Below are 19,953 nucleotides of genomic sequence, written 5' to 3' on the forward strand. Positions count from 1 at the left end.
GTTCTGCGTTTTGTTGCTACGCAGTGGACCTTGTCAAAGTCACGGATCGGGGATCCGTTGGTTCGCCGATTTTTTGCTCACAAGGAGACTTTTTGTACGACGTGGTGTTTTGCTGTTGCGTTCTGATAATGATCAGTCCCGGGTCGTGGTCCCACGTTCGTTACAGTTCTCTGTCTTACAGCTTCTCCACCAAGGACATTGGGGTATAGTGAGAACGAAACAACTTGCTCGTCAGCACTGTACTTGGTTCGGAATCGATGCTGCGATTACGAATACGTGCTCTTCTTGCATGGCGTGTGCCGCACAACAATCCGCACCACCGCGGAAATTCTTTGCATGGCCGAAAGCCACTACCCCTTGGCAACGCTTACACATCGATTTTGCTGGTCCATTCTGGAATGCTCGACGGTTGGTTGTGGTAGATTCATTCAGTAATTTTCCTTTTGTTGTCTGGATGTCTTCCACGACGTCATCTGCCACCGTCCAAGCGTTATCCGCTATCTTTTGCATTGAAGGTTTTCCACAGACTGTCAGCTTCGCCTCTGTCGTCGCACGGGATCTGCCGCTCCCCATCTGTTTTCAGCGACGGTGCGGTCCGGTCAGCGCCCTGGGGACCCATCTACTGGCTCGCCTCAGCCCCAGGTGTTACCGACGCTGCCTTCCATTTTGCCCCATGGCGACGCGCCGCCGCCTGTTCTCCCGCCGGCGACGCCCGCAGTGGACGCGTCGCTGCAACCGCCGGGCGCCTCCCTGGGTCACGCGCCGCCGATCGCTTCCCGTGACCCGTTGTCCTCCGCCATGGACTTCTTGCACGCTCCGGACCATATGTCATCTTCGCCCGTCGGGTGCCCCGACCCGATGGAGGTCGACCCTTCGGCCCCTCCTGTCTCTCTACGGGCGCATACACCGCATGTTGGCGTGCACCCTGCAGTAGGTTTTCAGGCGTTTCCTAGCTCCCCTCGGGCCGAATGGCAGGGTGCGGGTGGCACAGCCTCGCCTGTTGTTAGGCTCCCCACCTCGTCGCATACGTCAACATGGGGTCATCCCCACGGCGGGCGGAAGCCTTATAACACAACCGTACGTCGATTTGCGGGGGAGGAATGTGGTGTCACCACCAGACACCACACTTGCTAGGTGGTAGCCTTTAAATCGGCCGCGGTCCGTTAGTATGCGTCGGACCCGCGTGTCGCCACTGTCAGTGATTGTAGACCGAGCGCCGCCAGACGGCAGGTCTAGAGAGACGGCCTAGCACTCGCCCCAGTTGTACAGCCGACTTTGCTAGCGATGGTTCACTGACAAATTACGCTCTCATTTGCCGGGACGATAGTTAGCATAGCCTTCAGCTACGTCATTTGCTAATACCTAGCAAGGCGCCATTATCATTTGCTATTTATTTTGTGATGCATGTACCGTCAGACCGATGTTCGCCAATTATGGATTAAAGTTAAGTATTCCAGAAGCTACGTACCTTTTTTGCTAGTCTCTACTCCTTTACTGTTCCAGACCTCACGCCAGCCTGCGTGAGCTTAAACGCGTGCCTTTCGGCTTCCTCCTCCTAGTGGCTTGGCTGTCTTGCCAAGCCACAACAATTTTCTAACCTACCTGCCCGATTAAGGGATCTGGCATTCCACGCTCCAGTTTTCTTTCTCCTGATAACGACTGTAAAAGTATGAGACGGAAATGCTGACGTGTACTAACTGCTGAAAGGCGCATACGAGGTGTGATCAAAAAATACGGTGAATAATTTTATTAGACATTTGATGGTTAATGGGTTCACAGCCTTTGTGAAATTTTTTTCCGCTTTTGGCTGTTAAAACATTATTTATTGTGATTGCAATTGCGACAGGTTGTCATTTTCAGGAAAAGGAAGACAGCTTAGTTATTTGGAAGACATCGGTAGGTCATTTCGTGAACAGCCAGAATGCATTTTGAATGAACAGACTGACCTTACAAACGCCAAATTCTTGGTCTGCTCGAAGTACGTCTTATAACCTAGTTAATCCTAGCAAATGTAGGCGGCGCTATGCTTAATACTACTTCACACCTCTCCAACGTTCATGTGTTTATTGCAACTGTTGTACGTATGTTTTCATCTGTATCTGAGATTTTAGACCCTTCTCTATATTTGTATTTTTGGATATTGGTTTATTTTGACCTAATACTCATTTCATCTTTACCTATTTTTGTAAATATATTCTCAGTATCTTTTGTAGATTCCCTTTTTATTTCACATGTATTTCCGTCACTTTTCTACGCACGTATTTCCCAAAGCACACCGTGCCCACTCCATATATTAGCATCGTTGGACCCCATAGCTCACACTCTTTGTGTGTTTACGTCTTTGCCGCTTTTATGATCCACGCCTACGACATGAAATTTAAAGTTCAAGTTCATGTAATTATTTCACCAGCTCTATCATGTATACAGTAGACGGATCAGCTGTATATTATTGAGTGTATTACAACATCACACGTAAGTAGCTTCAAAATTTTCACTCTCAGTGTTTGTCAGTTTCATAACTACGTGTATTATATTTGACGACTAACCGTTTTCAGAATGCTTGAAAATGAGTAACATGTCTAAATTGCAATCGCAATAAATAAAGTTTTAATAGACAAAAATCTGAAATGATTTTTTTTTGAAAATTTTATTTACGTTTACATGGAATTTGATTTAACCTCCTTATAAGTACTGTCCCAGGCCAGCAATGCACTTATTCCAAGTTGTATCCATGACTGGATGCATACTTCTAGAACGGCGTTCAGCTGCTCTGACGTGGCCCTCCAATCAGAAATGGTGCCAAAACATTTTCTTTGAAGCACAATTTTTTGGAAGACCAAGAAGCCGCATGGTGCTAAATCTGGTGAGTAAGAAGGATGTGGACAGGCTGGATCACTTTTTCCGTCCAAAAACTCGCGAACAAAAGCGAAGTGTGGCACGGCGCGTTTTCGTGATGAAGAAGGAAGCCATTGGCCAATCTTTCCGGCCTATTTCTCCGTTCATCCATTCGCGAACGTTGTAGTATGCCGATGTACAATTCGGCGTTTGCAGATGTTCCCCTTGGAACGAACTCTGATTGCGCTATGCCCTCAATAGCGGAAAAAACAGCGAGCATGACTTTGACAGTCGATTTTGACTGACATGCCTTTTTAGGACGAGGAGACTCCTTGATTTTCGATTCGTCTCGGAGTCATACTTGTTTTCATCTCGAGTTACAATTTTCGACGTGAAGTATGGATCGTAATGAAGATGATCCTTCAGTTCCACGCGATATGACTCACGATTTTCGTTCTGTTCATCACATGAAAGTCGGGTAACAAATTTGGCACTCACTCGTCTCACAGCAAATTATCGGTTAAAATGCTTTGCACAGACCCGCTCTCGACTAGTTATTTGGTCTTTGACCGAAAATTTTTTGCGCTTTTTGCCTATGCCTCTTTAAGAAAAATTTGAGGTAACTATGTATAATACATTAGAAAGCGAGATACTAAAACGATCTTATTTTCATAGCCAGAAGGTAGGTCGTACAGACCGAAACTAGTTGCACATTTCAGTAAAATTTTTATAGCAGCTGATATTGTAGCTCCAGAAATACGTCGTTCATTAAACTTGTTACAGTTGTGGAACACCACTTACAAAGATGTTTTATATAGTACTCTTACTTTATGATCTTCCCCAATGTAATCCTAGTTCCAAAATCTGTAGTTATTTCGTGTACTTTTATATGTACTAATAATCTCGGTTCCTAGAGGTATGTACTGCCCAGAAATTCTCATTATTAGTGATCATTTTTGTTGCTGATACACCGACACAGAGAAAGAAAACTGGCGTTCTACGGATCGGAGCGTGGAATGTCAGATCCCTTAATCGGGCAGGTAGGTTAGAAAATTTAAAAAGGGAAATGGATAGGTTAAAGTTAGATATAGTGGGAATTAGTGAAGTTCGGTGGCAGGATGAACAAGACTTCTGGTCAGGTGAATCTCTATATTGAGCAAGCAGTGAAGGAAACAAAAGAAAAATTTGGAGTAGGTATTAAAATCCATGGAGAAGAAATAAAAACTTTGAGGTCCGCCGATGACATTGTAATTCTGTCAGAGACAGCAAAGGACTTGGAAGAGCAGTTGAACGGAATGGATACTGTCTTGAAAGGAGGATATAAGATGAACATCAACAAAAGCAAAACGAGGATAATGGAATGCAGTCGAATTAAATCGGGTGATGCTGAGGGAATTAGATTAGGAAATGAGACACTTAAACTAGTAAAGGAGTTTTGCTATTTGGGGAGCAAAATAACTGATGATGGTCGAAGTAGACAGGATATAAAATGTAGACTGGCAATGGCAAGGAAAGCATTTCTGAAGAAGAGAAATTTTTTAACATCGAGTATAGGTTTAAGTGTCAGGAAGTCGTTACTGAAAGTATTTGTGTGAAGTGTAGCCATGTATGGAAGTGAAACATGGACGATAAATAGTTTGGACAAGAAGAGAATAGAAGCTTTCGAAATGTGGTGCTACAGAAGAATGCTGAAGATTAGATAAGGGATCACCAGTTTAGTATTGGAGGGCAGCGTGGAGGGTAAAAATCGTAGAGGAAGACCAAGAGATGAATACACTAAGCAGATTTAGAAGGATGTAGGTTGCAGTAGATACTGGGAGATGAAGAAGCTTGCACAGGATAGAGTAGCATGGAGAGCTGCATCAAACCAGTCTCAGAACTGAAGACCACAACAACACCGACACAGAATAAAGTCACAATCAACACTCCCAGCAAGGCACAAAGAGGAACACCAACCCACTTTTCAAGCTGATGACGTTTACTTGAGACCTCGGGGTGCACGGTTTATGCTTCAAAACTGGTCAGCCCCTCCAGCCATCTTGATTTTCTCTGGATTTCCAGAAGATGGCATTAATACTTGCTTCAGCAAGTCCGATGCTATTTCCCTACCTATATTTTGATCGCCTGTGGTGTGAGTAAACCTTCTGTAATGCTCTCTGATCTTTTGATGATGATCTTTTATTAATAATCAGTAATATAATGACCTCAATATCGACGAAGAAGTGAGAGTTTTGCAGGTACCAGTTTCGAACCCTAAGCATTCATGTTTAGCACTTAAGTTTCACCGTGTTGCTCCCGTTCAGTGATCGCACCTGCAGTAGACATGCCACCATATAGCCTGTGTCTAGTTTCTCACTAAAACAAAGCGTTATGAAAGACACACATTTTTGAAATTTATTTTAACAAACGTTACAAGTGTTTGCTTAGAAGAGATACGCATAAATATACGTGGAAGCAACTATATACAGGGCGTTTCAACATCTGCAAATCAAACGTCTCAGAGAGACAGATCACGTTATGCGGAACAACTTTTGCTAGAGACGAAATGTGCACTGACGGTTCCCAGTGACGAAAGGCGTCATTTATTATTGGTTATGTCTATAGTTGTAAAACTACTATAGGCTACCGTAGGCTAAGTAGCCGTCGACTACTGAATTTTCCTAATATCTGTGGTGAGTTAAGGTCGTACCCACGTTAAATTTGCGTTAGGTGTGTCGCATACCAGTCGGGCGTTACCTCTTAATGATAGCTTTATTTACATATCCAATCAGTGTCTTACTAGATTTCGCTAAAAACCGAAACGGTAAACTGTCTAAAAACTGAGTGAAGATATACAAAGAGCTGTAACCTACGGAACATTTTTGTACCACACAGATATCCTCCTGTCTGCTTTTAAAAATAAATAGTATTTACAGCAAAATTGAACTTGTCAATATTTAATTCAGGTTTTATACGAAAACTGGTAATTTGTAACGTGAAACTGAGGGGTATTGCAGTAAAAATAAAGGAAACACTACATATTTATCATATGGCGTTAGAAATCGTGATTTCCTCAATAAAAAGGCAAAATAAAGAAAAATGCAAAACAAAACTATATATAAAACATTATTTCAATACTTCGTTAAACTGTTATAAAACATGTTTCTGTTATTCATAAACAAGTTTCGCGTTTATCAATAATAACAGGAAGCTCTTGCCTTTGATCATAATGGAGAACGTTGTACTGAGTATAAAACTTTTATTATATAGATTTTTTTTGTATTTGTGCACGTAATCTCTACTTGTATGAATGTAATTGCTTTGATTACATAAAAGGTCAAAAGTTATGCGACCAACTAATTTGTATTACTTATGAAATGCTGTTTACATTCTGTAAGGGCATCAGATACGCAATGGACTAACACTGAATTATGTGTGATTCTAATTATGCGCTAAACAAAGAAAAAAAGTGAAATTATTGGCTCCCAGTTTCTCTCTAACATATTCATTTATGTTTTTTTCCCCCACCAATGCTACCAATACTAAAGGTAAACCTACCATTTCCTACGTCATTTATGTAGTGTACCAAAACTATCGAATCGTAATGTTGATAGAGTGCAACACTAGTTATTCCCCTGAGAGGCAGCAAGGCATAGGCACTCTGCAGCGTTTAAACGCACTGTGTGCTGCCTATAAGCCAGCCATCTGCTCCATTTGAAAGGCGATAGCGAAGATCGCAAAATATCTTTCTCTTCTTAGACAATCATTCTTAAGGTTTTATTTTTGAAAATCACTCTGTCAATTCAATGGGGATAGGCAGCATGCAGATGCAGCTCATCTAGTTAGTAGACCCCTATAGCTAGGTATAATCTCGTCGACCCATTGCCAGCGAATTCAGAAGAAGATGTCTGGCGTCGCCAGGAAGCGCCGAACGTAGTTTCCTATGACGTGATCCATCACCCTTAGACATTTTACGGCAACACCTTGAAACACTCTGTAGATGCTCGCTTCCATATGTGCGCACACATATTTCTTTGTAAGCATAAAACAAGTGAAGGTTTTTGAAATAAATTTGATGATAAACGCATACATTGCTATCTTTTTCCTGAACTGTTGTTGTGGCATATATCTCTCTTAGCATCGTGGCTTTATTCATTACTTATAGACGTCTTTTCCGGTCCTTTTCATCATCAAAAGCAAGTATATATTGAATCTATTTGTTCTTCTATCTTCCAATGCAAATAAGCTCCCGGCATTTCACTATGACCTAAGATGCATCGTGGTTTACTGAAGTCACTCCTGGTGTGTGGCCTTCAGTACGAAGACTGTTTAGACACAGATTTCCGCGATAGTCTATCCTATGCCCTCTGTATTTCCGAATAACTATTGTACCGTACATCCGTTTGAACTTGCTTACTGTATTCATTCCTTGGACTCCATCTACAATTTTTAACCTCCACACTTCCATGCGTCAGCAAACCCACGATTCCCTGATGCCTCAACATATGTCCTGCCAACCGAGCCCTTCTTTTAGGCAAGTTGTGCCATGAATTTCTATTTTTCACAGTTCGATTTAGTACCTCCTCATTACTCGATCTGCCCATGCTGCCTTCAGAATCCTTCTATGACATGTCAAACAACAATGTTTTTCTTCTCTTTTACCATTACAGTATATTCGTCGTCCGTAAGTATCGCAATCATTTGAAAACAGATCATAGATATTTTTACAGCGTAAATAGAACTCGAGGGCGTGAACTTCTGTGCAAAAATTGGAAGTCATTGTTATGTGTATCTGTGTTAATATCAAAAGATATAATCACTGAATGAGCATAAACAATATCATTCAATGGGATACCCTTGTAAAGGGGTGGAATACTTCTCTTGTCTCAAACATTGTCAAGTAATAGCAACGATATTTCATTTCGCTATAAAAGCCAAAGGAGTCATTTCGAGCACCTGTGGGTCGCTGTGATGAGGTATACAGTCCATGGCACAATGCAAACATCAGGAAAATGCGACGCACGTTTTAAACATGAACGTACTGTCCTATCACTGACAGACAAGGCAACACGTTGACACATAAATGCAAACATAGCAAAGTTCCTCTCAAGCTTGATCCGAGTTGCAATAACAATTCTTCAGGGTTATCTAAGGTAACGCAGTGGCCTGAACTGTGACTGTAAGAAATTTGGAACGAATCACTGTTCCGCAAGATATTTTAACGAAACAAGCAGTTTCCAGAACGCTGCATAACAACATCACATTTATGATATTGCTCTTCTAGCATCTTTCGAATTACTGTGTTTCAGAGAAAAGGCCAAACCAGGAGACAATGATGTTACCCTGGCCTGGAAGGAAAAACTATTATTCTGCAACTCGACACCAAGGGAGAGAATATGCACGGAGAGACACACACATACAATACAAAACTAAGCCCTAAAGGCAAACATTTTTACAAAACACAGGAAATGTAGGACTGCTTTCCGTCAACGGCATACGTTATTTTATAAGATAAACAGAACATGACCGTGGAGGGGTGTTTTCATTTAATTTTCTGCTTACAGAGTAGCTCTGGTATGGATCGTGAACTCTTCGTCGAGCTCCCTGCAACAGACGAAACGAGAGTGAAGGTGGGTGGGGTGGGGTGGATGCATGGGATGTTAGGTTGTGGGGCAGAGGGTGGCGGCTGCCGGCTCGAGTTCCTTGAAGAGGGTGCTAGGGGGTTGGGGGAGGTGCACACGTCACGTCCCAGAGGCTCGTGTGCGGGGCGGCAGCAGAACTCTTTCACAAATTCGGGTCCGGCAACCACAGACAAGCTGAAAAATCGATTATGCATGCGCATCTCGTCAGAGAACGCTACACTGAAATCAATGTGTGTACCAGACATGCCAACCAATCACAAGTCGGGACCAAAAAAAGAGAAAAATATAGTAGGCAGGCGTAAATCTAACATTTATTGTTTATCAAAATCAAAATTAAAAGGAAGAAAAATCTATGTCAGTAAAATATTGTGATCTTCTTTCCAAGACAAAACTATTAGCTAGGCTGAATATACAAATATTATTTGGAGTGGAGGAATGAGAGCTTTAACTTGCAGCTTACTTATGATTGGGTGTCTCTGCGTAGAGCCATCTGAAACATTTGAAATTTCAGTGCAGATAAGCAATATTCACATGTAAATCCACTCTACCATTTTTGAAGCGCATTTTATAGGATAATTTTGGAAGTGTCTTTGTATTAATCAGAAAGAAATGATTTACCTTGTTATGATATAATATTTTATCAAAGAAACAAAAATTTGAAAGGTTTTATTTTAAGAATATTACTAATTAAAATGAATTAATTGGTGTATTTAATTTACCTGCTTTAAATCGAATTCATTAAGATTATTTTAAGAAAATTCAATTACGGATTTAATTCGAAAAATGATTAGGATGTGAATTGATTTTTTGTACTACTTGATGTATAGAGGATGACCTGAGTAAGTGCTGTCAAACATTCCATGGATATTTTCTAGACACACCACTTATTATTTTGCGCTGATTTGATCCAGTATGTTCCATGTTTTTTTTAAAAATTCGCTTATGTTGTTGTAAATGTATTGAAATCTTTTCATCAAGAATAATAAATTTTAAGGTTGTGAAATTGTTGGATTTCTACACTTTTCGTACCTTCTAGTGAAATATTAATTTCTGTATTTTATTTGAGTAACGCTAAAGTTTCGAATAAAAGGGGAGAAACGCTGATTGAACGACACTAATAAGATGGCTTTGTCACAGTTCCTTTCTGATTCCGTACTTCAGAACTCATATTCAGCCCAGAAGTTAACATTTCTGAAAGTGTTTCGCATCGTGTGGAAAAAAATTCAGATTGCTTTACAAGGCTTATGTCAAACGTTTTACGCAAGTGTGTCCATTATTGCTGTGTGTTTCGTCTTATTGCTGCATCAGCTATAAGTAACATATGACTCTAAAGCGTGTGAAGGTACTCAGGCTTCCACGTAGCAATTACTGTGGCAATCCAAACTAATGTTGTCGAACCGATAGATTCCATGTCTTCTACTGCCTGTGGCATTTCTCAGACAGACAGAATACTTCGACGATCGCCAGTAATAAACACAAATTGCTTTTCTCGAGAGACAATTGGAGCTTTTTAAGGTATTTGAAGAGTACTTGTGTGGCACATGACTGGATGCCTTGTCATAAATTTCCACAAATATGCGTGAAAACGTTTTATTCGGTCTATCACACTTACTTTCCATTCGTATTCTTCTTTCTTTGCACTTGTCTGGTTGACCATCCCTACTCTCCGTCCTGCTCAGGTTCGTAGAAATTTGCTAGGGTATGAACAGAAAAGTATATACATGTATGGAATAACTCGACCGTTGAGATCCAATTTATCGCATTTGGCCTCATCATATTTTTACTTCGCAAGTAATAGTTATACTATTGCAAGCGTATCATCGATAGTTGTTTTAGAAATTTATTAAAGACATGAAGTGATAATGATCCCTGTACCATGGCTCTTGGTGCGGAAGCTAGGAATAGTAAGTAATACGTTAGCGTTTCTGAAAGAGGAAGAGCTGTCAGTGGTCACCTGCAAATCAACTAAATCAACAAATAAACTCAAAAGAATGTGGCAGCTTATCTGCTTGTTCGGCTTCCTTGTTAAGGATATATTATATTTGTGATATGATCAGGATGTTGTTTAAATATAATACTATTTTTTGGTCATTGCCACAACCACTGATTTGTAACTGAGGACTGTATCAAATAGCGTTTAGAAAGTTACGTTTCACGACAAAAATTAGTTACTGTACACTGTACAAATTACATCCATGCTGGGTGACATTGCGCTTGGAGGTCACACGGACATGCTTTAAAATTGGTTTGTGTTTGGTCATGATAGTAGCTAAATAGAGTATTTTCATTAACAGGAAACAGTTGGGTTATGAGGGAAACTTCAATTATAAATATTTTACATGCGAATTGGTTAATGAAATATTAAGGGAAACCATTTGTGCAATCACTGCAAAATGTATGATTTATGGTACATACCTTATCATGGCTTTATGTCTATAATCATTTTTATATGGTATTTACAATGTAGTGTGCTATGATAGATTATTGATGTCTGTCTAGCGATACGTAATTTGTCATTTAGCACTTATGCAGTTAAGTTTTAATATCGTTAATAAATTATAGTATTTAACTGAATTACCACATGATCCTGTGGCTTTAACTTCTGATCTCATTTGATGAGAATATTTATATTTACCATTACTATAATCATGTTAATTTTTCAGTAGCTAAAGGTTTATATTTGTATCGATTAAATACATTTCTATTATTTATACAACATTTAGTATTATAAAATTTGTGAATTACTTATTAACTATTATAATTATCCTTCATTATTTTTGTGGATTTAAGAAACATGTGACAGCTAATTTCAGGTTAACAAATAAAACACACTCTGCACTTGACAAAATGAATGGAAGATTTCGTAGATAGTAACAACATTGGAAAATTCAATTTTCATTCCTGAAATCAATGTTAGTTTAAGGAAACAAAGCCAATTTTAAACACACATAGTTTGAAGTTGCATTTTGATGAGAAACTAATAGCTGCTTATAAATGTAACGTAAATCTGCACAATATTAAAAATTACTTTTTCTGCCGATGTTATGCTTCAGACAAAACGTACTGATTTATTTAAAAGCGTGTGATATGGCATGAGTGTATATTTATTATTGTGTATGTAAGAACTACCTATTACATATATATTGCACAGATTAATACTTGAGAGATGATCCGATATTGAAACTTAGTGAAATGAGTAGGTAGAACATTTAAAGCATAGAAGCAGAAGCAACATTTCAGCAAAAACACTGACAAAGGCTTGAAGTCAAGCAGATAGCAGGAAACAATAAATCAAGTAAATCAAGCTAAGTGCACTAATATTTTTTGTCTTATTATGTGATCAACGCAAGCGATGTTTCTGAATATTGTTTTAGGTAACAGTCTGGAATAACTGCAATATGCAAAAGATGTCCACTACTGGATATCTTACAACGCAGTATTTTAATAAAATTTATTTACCTGATAGATGAATTTTAGTGGTTAATAACATTACTCAGTTTACTAGTCCATTTTTGCATAGACTGTCATATTAACAACTGAAAAAATAATGCGAACGGCAAAAACAACATGAATCTTCTCACCAATGCTCCACACGTTATCTGTCTCTTATTTTTCGACCGTACTACACGCAAACAAACATTGATAATTCGTAATGTGGACATTGTTAGCGTGTTTATTAGAGCAGAATCAATTGGAGGAAGGAACAAATTCAGCGTGTTTTGTACCCACGAGCTTCATCAAATTCTAAAGCGACGTCTTTTGTTAAAACGTGATGAGCACGATGCATGGCATCCAGTTCGATGCATATTTCAGGCACTCTCTTAGTCGACCGATTTGTGGCTTTTCGCAAAATTTCTCTGTGTGTCTATCTGCCTCTCTCTCTCTCTCGCTGACTGGAAAAGGCTAGGTAATTTATTTTAGTTCACACAGTTTCACTGTGTCTGTGGAACATAGAGTAGTTCAGTAAATGGTAATAAAGTGATTACTGGAACCTTCACTGCACATAACCACGCAAAATGTGTACACTTGCATCTATAATCTACAAATCAAGTCTGATATTGTACTTAATCAGTCTTTTGTTCACTGAATTTAAATGAAAAATCTCCTGAATAGAAGCTCTGTTTCACTTGAAGGCGAACTGAAGCAGTCTATAATATTGTTATTTCAGTTATTGCTGGGAGTACAAACAGGCTTGAAGAAACAGTGTTCGATCGGTGATACATTACAGGATGCTGCAGTCGGACGTTAGTAACATGGTGGAGGTTAGAGTTCAATTTACGTGGGTCATAAATTATTTGAAATTGGTTTTTGCTCTGTGCAATGCAGTTCATTTTTTACTCGAGACTCCTTTAGAACTGATTTTGATGTTTATTCGTAAACTACTGGATGCCACAAAGCATGTTAAGACATAATTATTAATTTTGCATAACAATGAACGGCATGGCCTTCTCCAACTAATTTGGTGGAGCCAGCGAGAACCTTGATTGAAAAAAAAGTTCTTTTTCATCTACTTACAACCCTAAAACATAATGTTTTCATTCTTTTTGCTGCGGCAGAGGGGTCATAAAGTTTAAGGCAGGTAACATATTACAAACACGGCAGTTGTGCTGTCACATTCGAGAACACGTGAATCAGCAGCAGGAAATTTTAAACCAAATTTATTTTCAGATGACTACGTAACTAGGTGGAACTTAAAAAAAGTAATTTCTTTCATTTAGAAATAAGTGATGGAAGCCGAATGTGTAGCTGTTGTGGTTCACTCTGGAGATATAACGTTCCTGTGCAATAGCTCCCCCTGGGAAGTAAAGCTACGAGTTTTCTGCCACGAAAGACGGGCATCGCTGATCTATAAATTAAGGAATTTTATGGCCTTTGAGCGTAACTGTTTTACTACATGCTAACCCAAATTCGTAAATAAACACCGCAACTGCTGTTCTGTAGAGTTCTTTATTGCTAATAACGGAGACGTAAAAAATGAGAGAGAGCGAGAGACAGAATTGCAGGTAATATTCCCAAGAGTCTTTGAAAGAGATGCATTACTTGGGAGGTCTATACAAAAGAGAATGTCCGTTAATTAAAAGGTATCTGTTGATGGTGAATAGGTAATACCGGTAGGATAAGCTAACTGAAACGTACCTGATAATGACTGTATATAAGAGAACTCCCTTTTCAGAGTATGTCACTTTAAACGTTATCAGCCAGTATATGGACAGGTATCACCTGATAATGTTCTAAGCATGTAACCAATAAAGCACTGTACGGAATAGCAGCTGATGTGTTGATTTACGAGGTTATAATTTTGAAATTCGTATATCGGACTTTTGCAGCAAAATTCGGCATGTGGCAAGTGATATTACGAATTCCTTGTTAAAGGTGCATGCTGTATTAAGGCGTAACAGAAGAGAACGGCCAACTTTTCAGGGCTTATTATTCACACATTTAAAGAAAATATGTATTGCATGTACGTGGATCTGGAAATTTCCACTTTTTCCTGCAGCCCTTCATAGTATTTTAATCATGGGAGGCACATAGGAAGGGAGCGTACGTAGCACATAAACGTTTCAAGTTCCTTCTATGTTATATCGGTTTAAGTTAATTGTAAATACCATGAGTCTCTAAGTGGCAGATTCAGCGCCAGGTGGTTAGGAAAGGGTAGCCGGAATTTTTCGTCTTCGCTTTCTCCACGCCTGAGCCAGTAATTTGTGGAGGCGTTTGGAAGTTCTTGTTCGGACTGCGAAACGGTAGAGATTACGTACTCCAGGGAGTCGTCAGCACACCAGAGATTAAGTGTGACTGTGGGTTGATTCAAGCGTTTATGGTAGCAGTAGCAGTGGGAATTTTGTACAGTTCATGTAAGAAAGCGTTATGTGGTATGCTGGTACGTTCATTTTCTGACTCTTGACTATGACTGATGTATTATTAAGAGTGTAGGATGGAAATAAAGCATTTACGTACCGATGAGCATATATTTCATTTTATGGTAATGAATTAAGGATGGGTTCACTTTTTTACTAGTACACAAATTATTGTTTTGTTTTATCATCCAAAAATATCTCGCCAAAGTTGTGGGATCCTGAGCGGTTTTTTCTAATTTTATTTTCCTGAAATACATACATAAAAATTATGGTTAGCTTGGGGAATGTGAAACATCAGATTTTGTTGTTATTTCGATTGTATATGCACTTTACCTTTTATTTTACATTGTGTGTGTCCTGTAGCTGCCAACCAAAATCAGTCACAGGTCTAAATTAGCACAACATTTCTTCTGCAAAGATGGGGGATGTTGGAAAATAGTCTGGATTGAATTTTGGTTTATTACGCAAGCTTTGAAATCTGTGCTCTGGTAAAATTCATAGCATATGCCTGTTTTTGGCTTTACCGTTGTGCTTTGTTGAGTGTTGTGTTTTATCATTCTTACCTTTTGTAGTACGTATTTGCCTAGTTCTGAGCTGTGACAAGTTCGTTTTTATGTGCTAAACGTGTTATTCTGTAGTTGAGCTCAACCAGCGGACATCGGAAAAAGTATTGTGAAGCTTAGCTCCTGCGAACTATTTGCCATAGCATCAGCAAGAGCACCGTATACGTAAATTTGTGCAGTGAAACGTGTGTCCACGCCACAGGAACATAGCAACACGCAGTATTCACAAACAGGCAAAAGAAAACGTAAGTAAACACTGTTAGAATACGAGATATAGCGTATGAATAACAAACGACAGGAAATAGTTCACCATAACTAAGCTTCACAGAACTTTTACCGATGTTCACAGGTTCAGCTCAGCTATACAAGAGCACGTGTGTTACATTAATACAAACTTGTCACAGTTCAGAACTAGCCAAACACTACAATGGTAAGGCCAAAAACGGGCATATGCTACGAATGTTCCCAGAACATACATTTTAAAGATTGGATAATAAACAAAAATTCAGTGCAGAAGCTTTTCCAACAACCCTCATGTTTTTAGATGATATGGTGTGCTAATTTAGACCTATGACTGACTTTGGTTGGCAGTCACAGGATATATACGAGGGTTGTTCGGAAAGTAAGGAACGATCGGTCGCGAAAAGGAAACTACAGTGAAAATCAAAACTGTTTTCTTTCCGCATTTAGCTACACCTTCCAGGCACTTATCTGCATAGTCGCAACTCCGAATTAGACATTTGTCGGAGTGTTATACCAAATTTCCAACACCATCGTCATAGAAAGCAGCCGCCTGTGCTTTCCGATAATTCTCTACGCTGGTCTATAGCGCGTAGCCTTGCGCCCAAGTGTTGTCTTCGTATCTAGCGTTTCATGTTTCACGACGAGCCAGTTAGGGCTGTGTTGTGAGTGATCGAACACTTCCCATCGAGAAGGCTGCAGGAGCATCTTCACTACCCCTGCAGAGTGCGGCTGAGAATTTCCATGAAGAAGGAAGTGCTTGGCAGTTGTGATAGGTGGGCTGCATTCATTAAGGCGAAGCCTCTCAGCGGGCCCTCCTACTTGGCGGGAGATATTGTTGTTCTAGGAAGCTTTACTCGCTCACAACTGAAAAGAGCTGTTTAATGCGATCGACGGCCGTACTAGAGACACTGATCAAAACCTCTGTGAAATGTCTCTTCGGATTTTCACAGTGGTTTCCATTTCGCGACCGATTCTTCCTCACTTTCCGAATAGCTCTCATACAATGTAAAATAAATGATAAAGCGCATATATAATTTAAATAAGAACAAAATCTGAAGTATCATATTCCATAACCTAAATGTAGTCTGTATGTATGAGTTTTAGGAAAATAAAATAAAAGACCCACTGAGAATGCCACAACTATGGTGAAACATCTTTGGGTGATAAAAAAAATAACAATTGTGTACTTGCAAGAAAAAGGCCCATTATTTATTCATTGTTATTTGTCTGTAAGCACCAGAACTGAACTGAAGACTCTAATAAGATACTCTACTTTATCCATACAAGTGCGAGGAACATGTCCCGAAAGTTTGATCGCTACATTTTGTTGCACAATTTATAGAAGAGAGATGCAAGTGAAGCTTGGACAAGGGGAAAACTAGATAATGTTCGGTGGGATAGCTATGAGTTTTACAGCCACAGGGGAAGTACAATCTGAAGAGCTCGAGTCTCTTTGTTTTATTGCTATCAGTCAATTCTTTGTATTAGTTTTCTGTTTGTTCTGGTTTTATAAGCGTTTCGCAACGGGAATAGCATGACTGGAGAAGTACAAAAATGAGTGCTATCGAATATTTCTGATAAAACTATTAAAGTGGTGTTATCGTATTTGGTGCAGCTGGCGTACTACGAATGAGTCCTTTGTACCAAAGCAACTTGTGTTTTCAAGCATCGAGATCGACTGCAGAGCAAGGTAGTGGCGCAGTGACGCTTCAAATCTTTGTACGTTCATCCAGATTTAGGATTTCCGTGGTTTTTGCCATGGAGCGCACAGCCACGCAAATGCAACGGGCGGCTACCGCTGCAGAATAAGCCGTAACTGCAACGTAGTTCCGACGCGTTCCGCCAGCCGGCACTAGAGGCGTTTCCCGCCAAACATGGAAGCAGCCGCGGAAACACACGCGCGCAACCCCTTTTTCCGACGCGGATGGTAATACGACGACATCACCATCCGCCAATCGGGTATCGCCAACGGCCGCCAATCCTCACGACAGAATCCGCGGAGGAAGACTAGAGCCGCCGGGTTAAACAGCCGGCAGGAAAGGAAACAGGCGGATTTCGACCCGCCGCGGACCGCCGCCAGGAGGAAACATCGTCGCAGCCTGATCGACCAGGTGCCCGTCTTCAATACGCCAGTCTTCGACCCGGAAGCGGCGCCCGTCTAACTGCTCGGCATCCGTTGGAGAGCATCGAGGCAGCACTACCAAGGAACGTAAAATCAGTTCAGTTATAAAAGTCAATTTTATTAAGGTTGTATGTTCTACATCTACATACATACTCCGCAATCCACCATACGGTGCGTGGCGGAGGGCACCTCGTACCACAACTAGCATCTTCTCTCCCTGTTCCACTCCCAAACATAACTAGGAAAAAATGACTGCCTATATGCCTCTGTACGAGCCCTAATCACTCTTATCTTATCTTTGTGGTCTTTCCGCGAAATGTAAGTTGGCGGCAGTAAAATTGTACTGCAGTCAGCCTCAAATGCTGGTTCTCTAAATTTCCTCAGTAGCGATTCACGAAAAGAACGCCTCCTTTCCTCCAGAGACTCCCACCCAGTTCCTGAAGCATTTCCGTGATGATCAAACCTACCAGTAACAAATCTAGCAGCCCGCCGCTGAATTGCTTCTATGTCCTCCCTCAATCCGACCTGATAGGGATCCCAAATGCTCGAACAGTACTCAAGAATAGGTCGTATTAGTGTTTTATATGCGGTCTCCTTTACAGATGAACCACATCTTCTCAAAATTCTACCAATGAACCGAAGACGACTATCCGCCTTCCTCACAACTGCCATTACCTGCTTGTCCCACTTTATATCGCTCTGCAATGTTACGCCCAAATATTTAATCGACGTGACTGTGTTAAGCGCTACACTAACAATGGAGTATTCAAACATTACGGGATTCTTTTTCCTACTCATCTGCATTAATTTACATTTATCTATATTTAGAGTTAGCTGCCATTCTTTACACCAATCACAAATCCTGTCCAAGTCATCTTGTATCCTCCTACAGTCACTCAACGACGACACCTTCCCGTACACCACAGCATCATCAGCAAACAGCCGCACATTGCTATCCACCCTACCCAAAAGATCATTAATGTAGACAGAAAAGAACAGCGGACCTACCACACTTCCCTGGGGCACTCCAGATGATGCCCTCACCTCCGATGAACACACACCATCGAGGACAACGTACTGGGTTCTATTACTTAAGAAGTCTTCGAGCCACTCACATACTTGGGAACCAATCACATTTGCTCGTAACTTAGTTAGGAGTCTGCAGTGGAGCACCGAGTCAAACGCTTTCCGGAAGCCAAGGAATATGGCATCCGTCTGATACCCTTCATCCATGGTTCGCAAGATATCACGTGAAAAAAGGGGGAGTTGCGTTTCGCAAGAGCGATGCTTTCTAAACCCATCCTGATGCATGGACAGCAACTTCTCTGTCTCAAGGAAATTCATCGTATTCGAACTGAGAATATGTTCAATAATCCTGCAACAAACCGATTTTAAGGATATTGGTCTGTAATTTTGAGGATCCGTCCTTCTACCCTTCTTATAAACACGCGTTAGTAAATTTTTGGGTAGGAGAAAAGCCTTTTTATTTTCCAAAGAAGGTTATCTGGTAAAATTAAGTCGTGTCCTGGCTACACCTAATAAAGCAAATTTTACTATCACGTGGATGTTGATAAGTGTATATAACAGTTTCCCTAAATCGTTTGGAGAGAGCATGGCCTTCTCCAGCCTTTGCCAGTCCGAGCCTGTGCTCCGTCTCTGATGACCTCGTCGTCGACGGGAAGTTAAATCTCAGTTTCTTACTTCTCCTTGTTCCTGAATGATAACAAGAAACATCGCTTACGCGTGACCACTGTGCAGGGGAAGTGTCTAGTCGTAGCGCAAGGCGGTGGGCGGCGCCGGCGGCGGACTCACTTGGGCAGCGTGACGTTCGGCGGAGTCTTGGGGAAGCAGCGCTGGCGCAGGATGCCCTGCCACAGCTGCACGCCCACGATGCCGAAGATGAAGAAGACGAAGAAGCACAGCAGCAGCACGTTCCCCAACATCGGCAGCGTGTCCAGCAGCAGCATCACCAGGATGCGCATGCCTGCCAACATCAGCACACCGGCGCCGTTACCACGTGACATGGCAACAGGCAATAAACTCTCTCACCGGTCCTGTGTTTATAAATTGGTTAAACAAAAGTAATCTATAATCGTGAAAAAGGTTAATAACTTACAGAAATATTTGATACAGCACTGAATGCAATACATCTTCTACATTTATTCCTGTCTAATACTGTCAGTTACTGACGTTCCCGCTAGGTGACGTGCGCGAATGAGTCATCCAATAATCATCTGGAGTCGTATAATGGTGCAGAGCGTGCACAGAGTTATCTGTTGTTTCAGGAATCCAAAGCCGCTGCTATAGTTCAGAGACAACTCAGGACTAAATATCGCAAGCTACCACCACAGAGGCAAGTTGTTTTAGTTTGTATAATCGTTTCACCGAAACTGATGTGTACCACACAGGACGCTGGGTCAGGGTCGGCCAATAGTCACTGATGTAGCATTTGAACAAGCTCGGTGGTCATACATTCGTAGTCTGGGTAAATCAGTGAGGCGTGCCAGCCTAGAACTGAATATGCCTAATGTTACAGAGTGGAAGGTATTACCGAAACACCTGTCATTCAAATCCTACGAGTTGGAACTATTGCAACCTTTAAGAGAAAGTGACAAAGAAAACGAGCTGAATTTTGTATAGAAATGTATAACAAAATACGGACTGTAAATTATTTTCTTAATAAAATTCCGTTCAGTTACGAAGCCACTTCCATA

General features: G+C 40.7%; 1 protein-coding gene across 1 annotated transcript in view; it reads right to left on the reverse strand.

The window, feature by feature from the left end:
* The window catches only part of LOC126456574 (voltage-dependent T-type calcium channel subunit alpha-1G), a 795,987-nt gene that overhangs the window by 612,074 nt on the left and 163,960 nt on the right, over positions 1-19,953 (reverse strand). The window contains exon 4 of the mRNA XM_050092321.1: positions 19,052-19,223. Within this exon, the coding sequence (XP_049948278.1) occupies positions 19,052-19,223 (172 nt within the window). The remainder of the gene's footprint in view (positions 1-19,051; positions 19,224-19,953) is intronic.

The sequence above is a fragment of the Schistocerca serialis genome, chromosome 2, assembly GCF_023864345.2.
Source record: "Schistocerca serialis cubense isolate TAMUIC-IGC-003099 chromosome 2, iqSchSeri2.2, whole genome shotgun sequence".
Lineage (NCBI taxonomy): Eukaryota > Metazoa > Arthropoda > Insecta > Orthoptera > Acrididae > Schistocerca > Schistocerca serialis.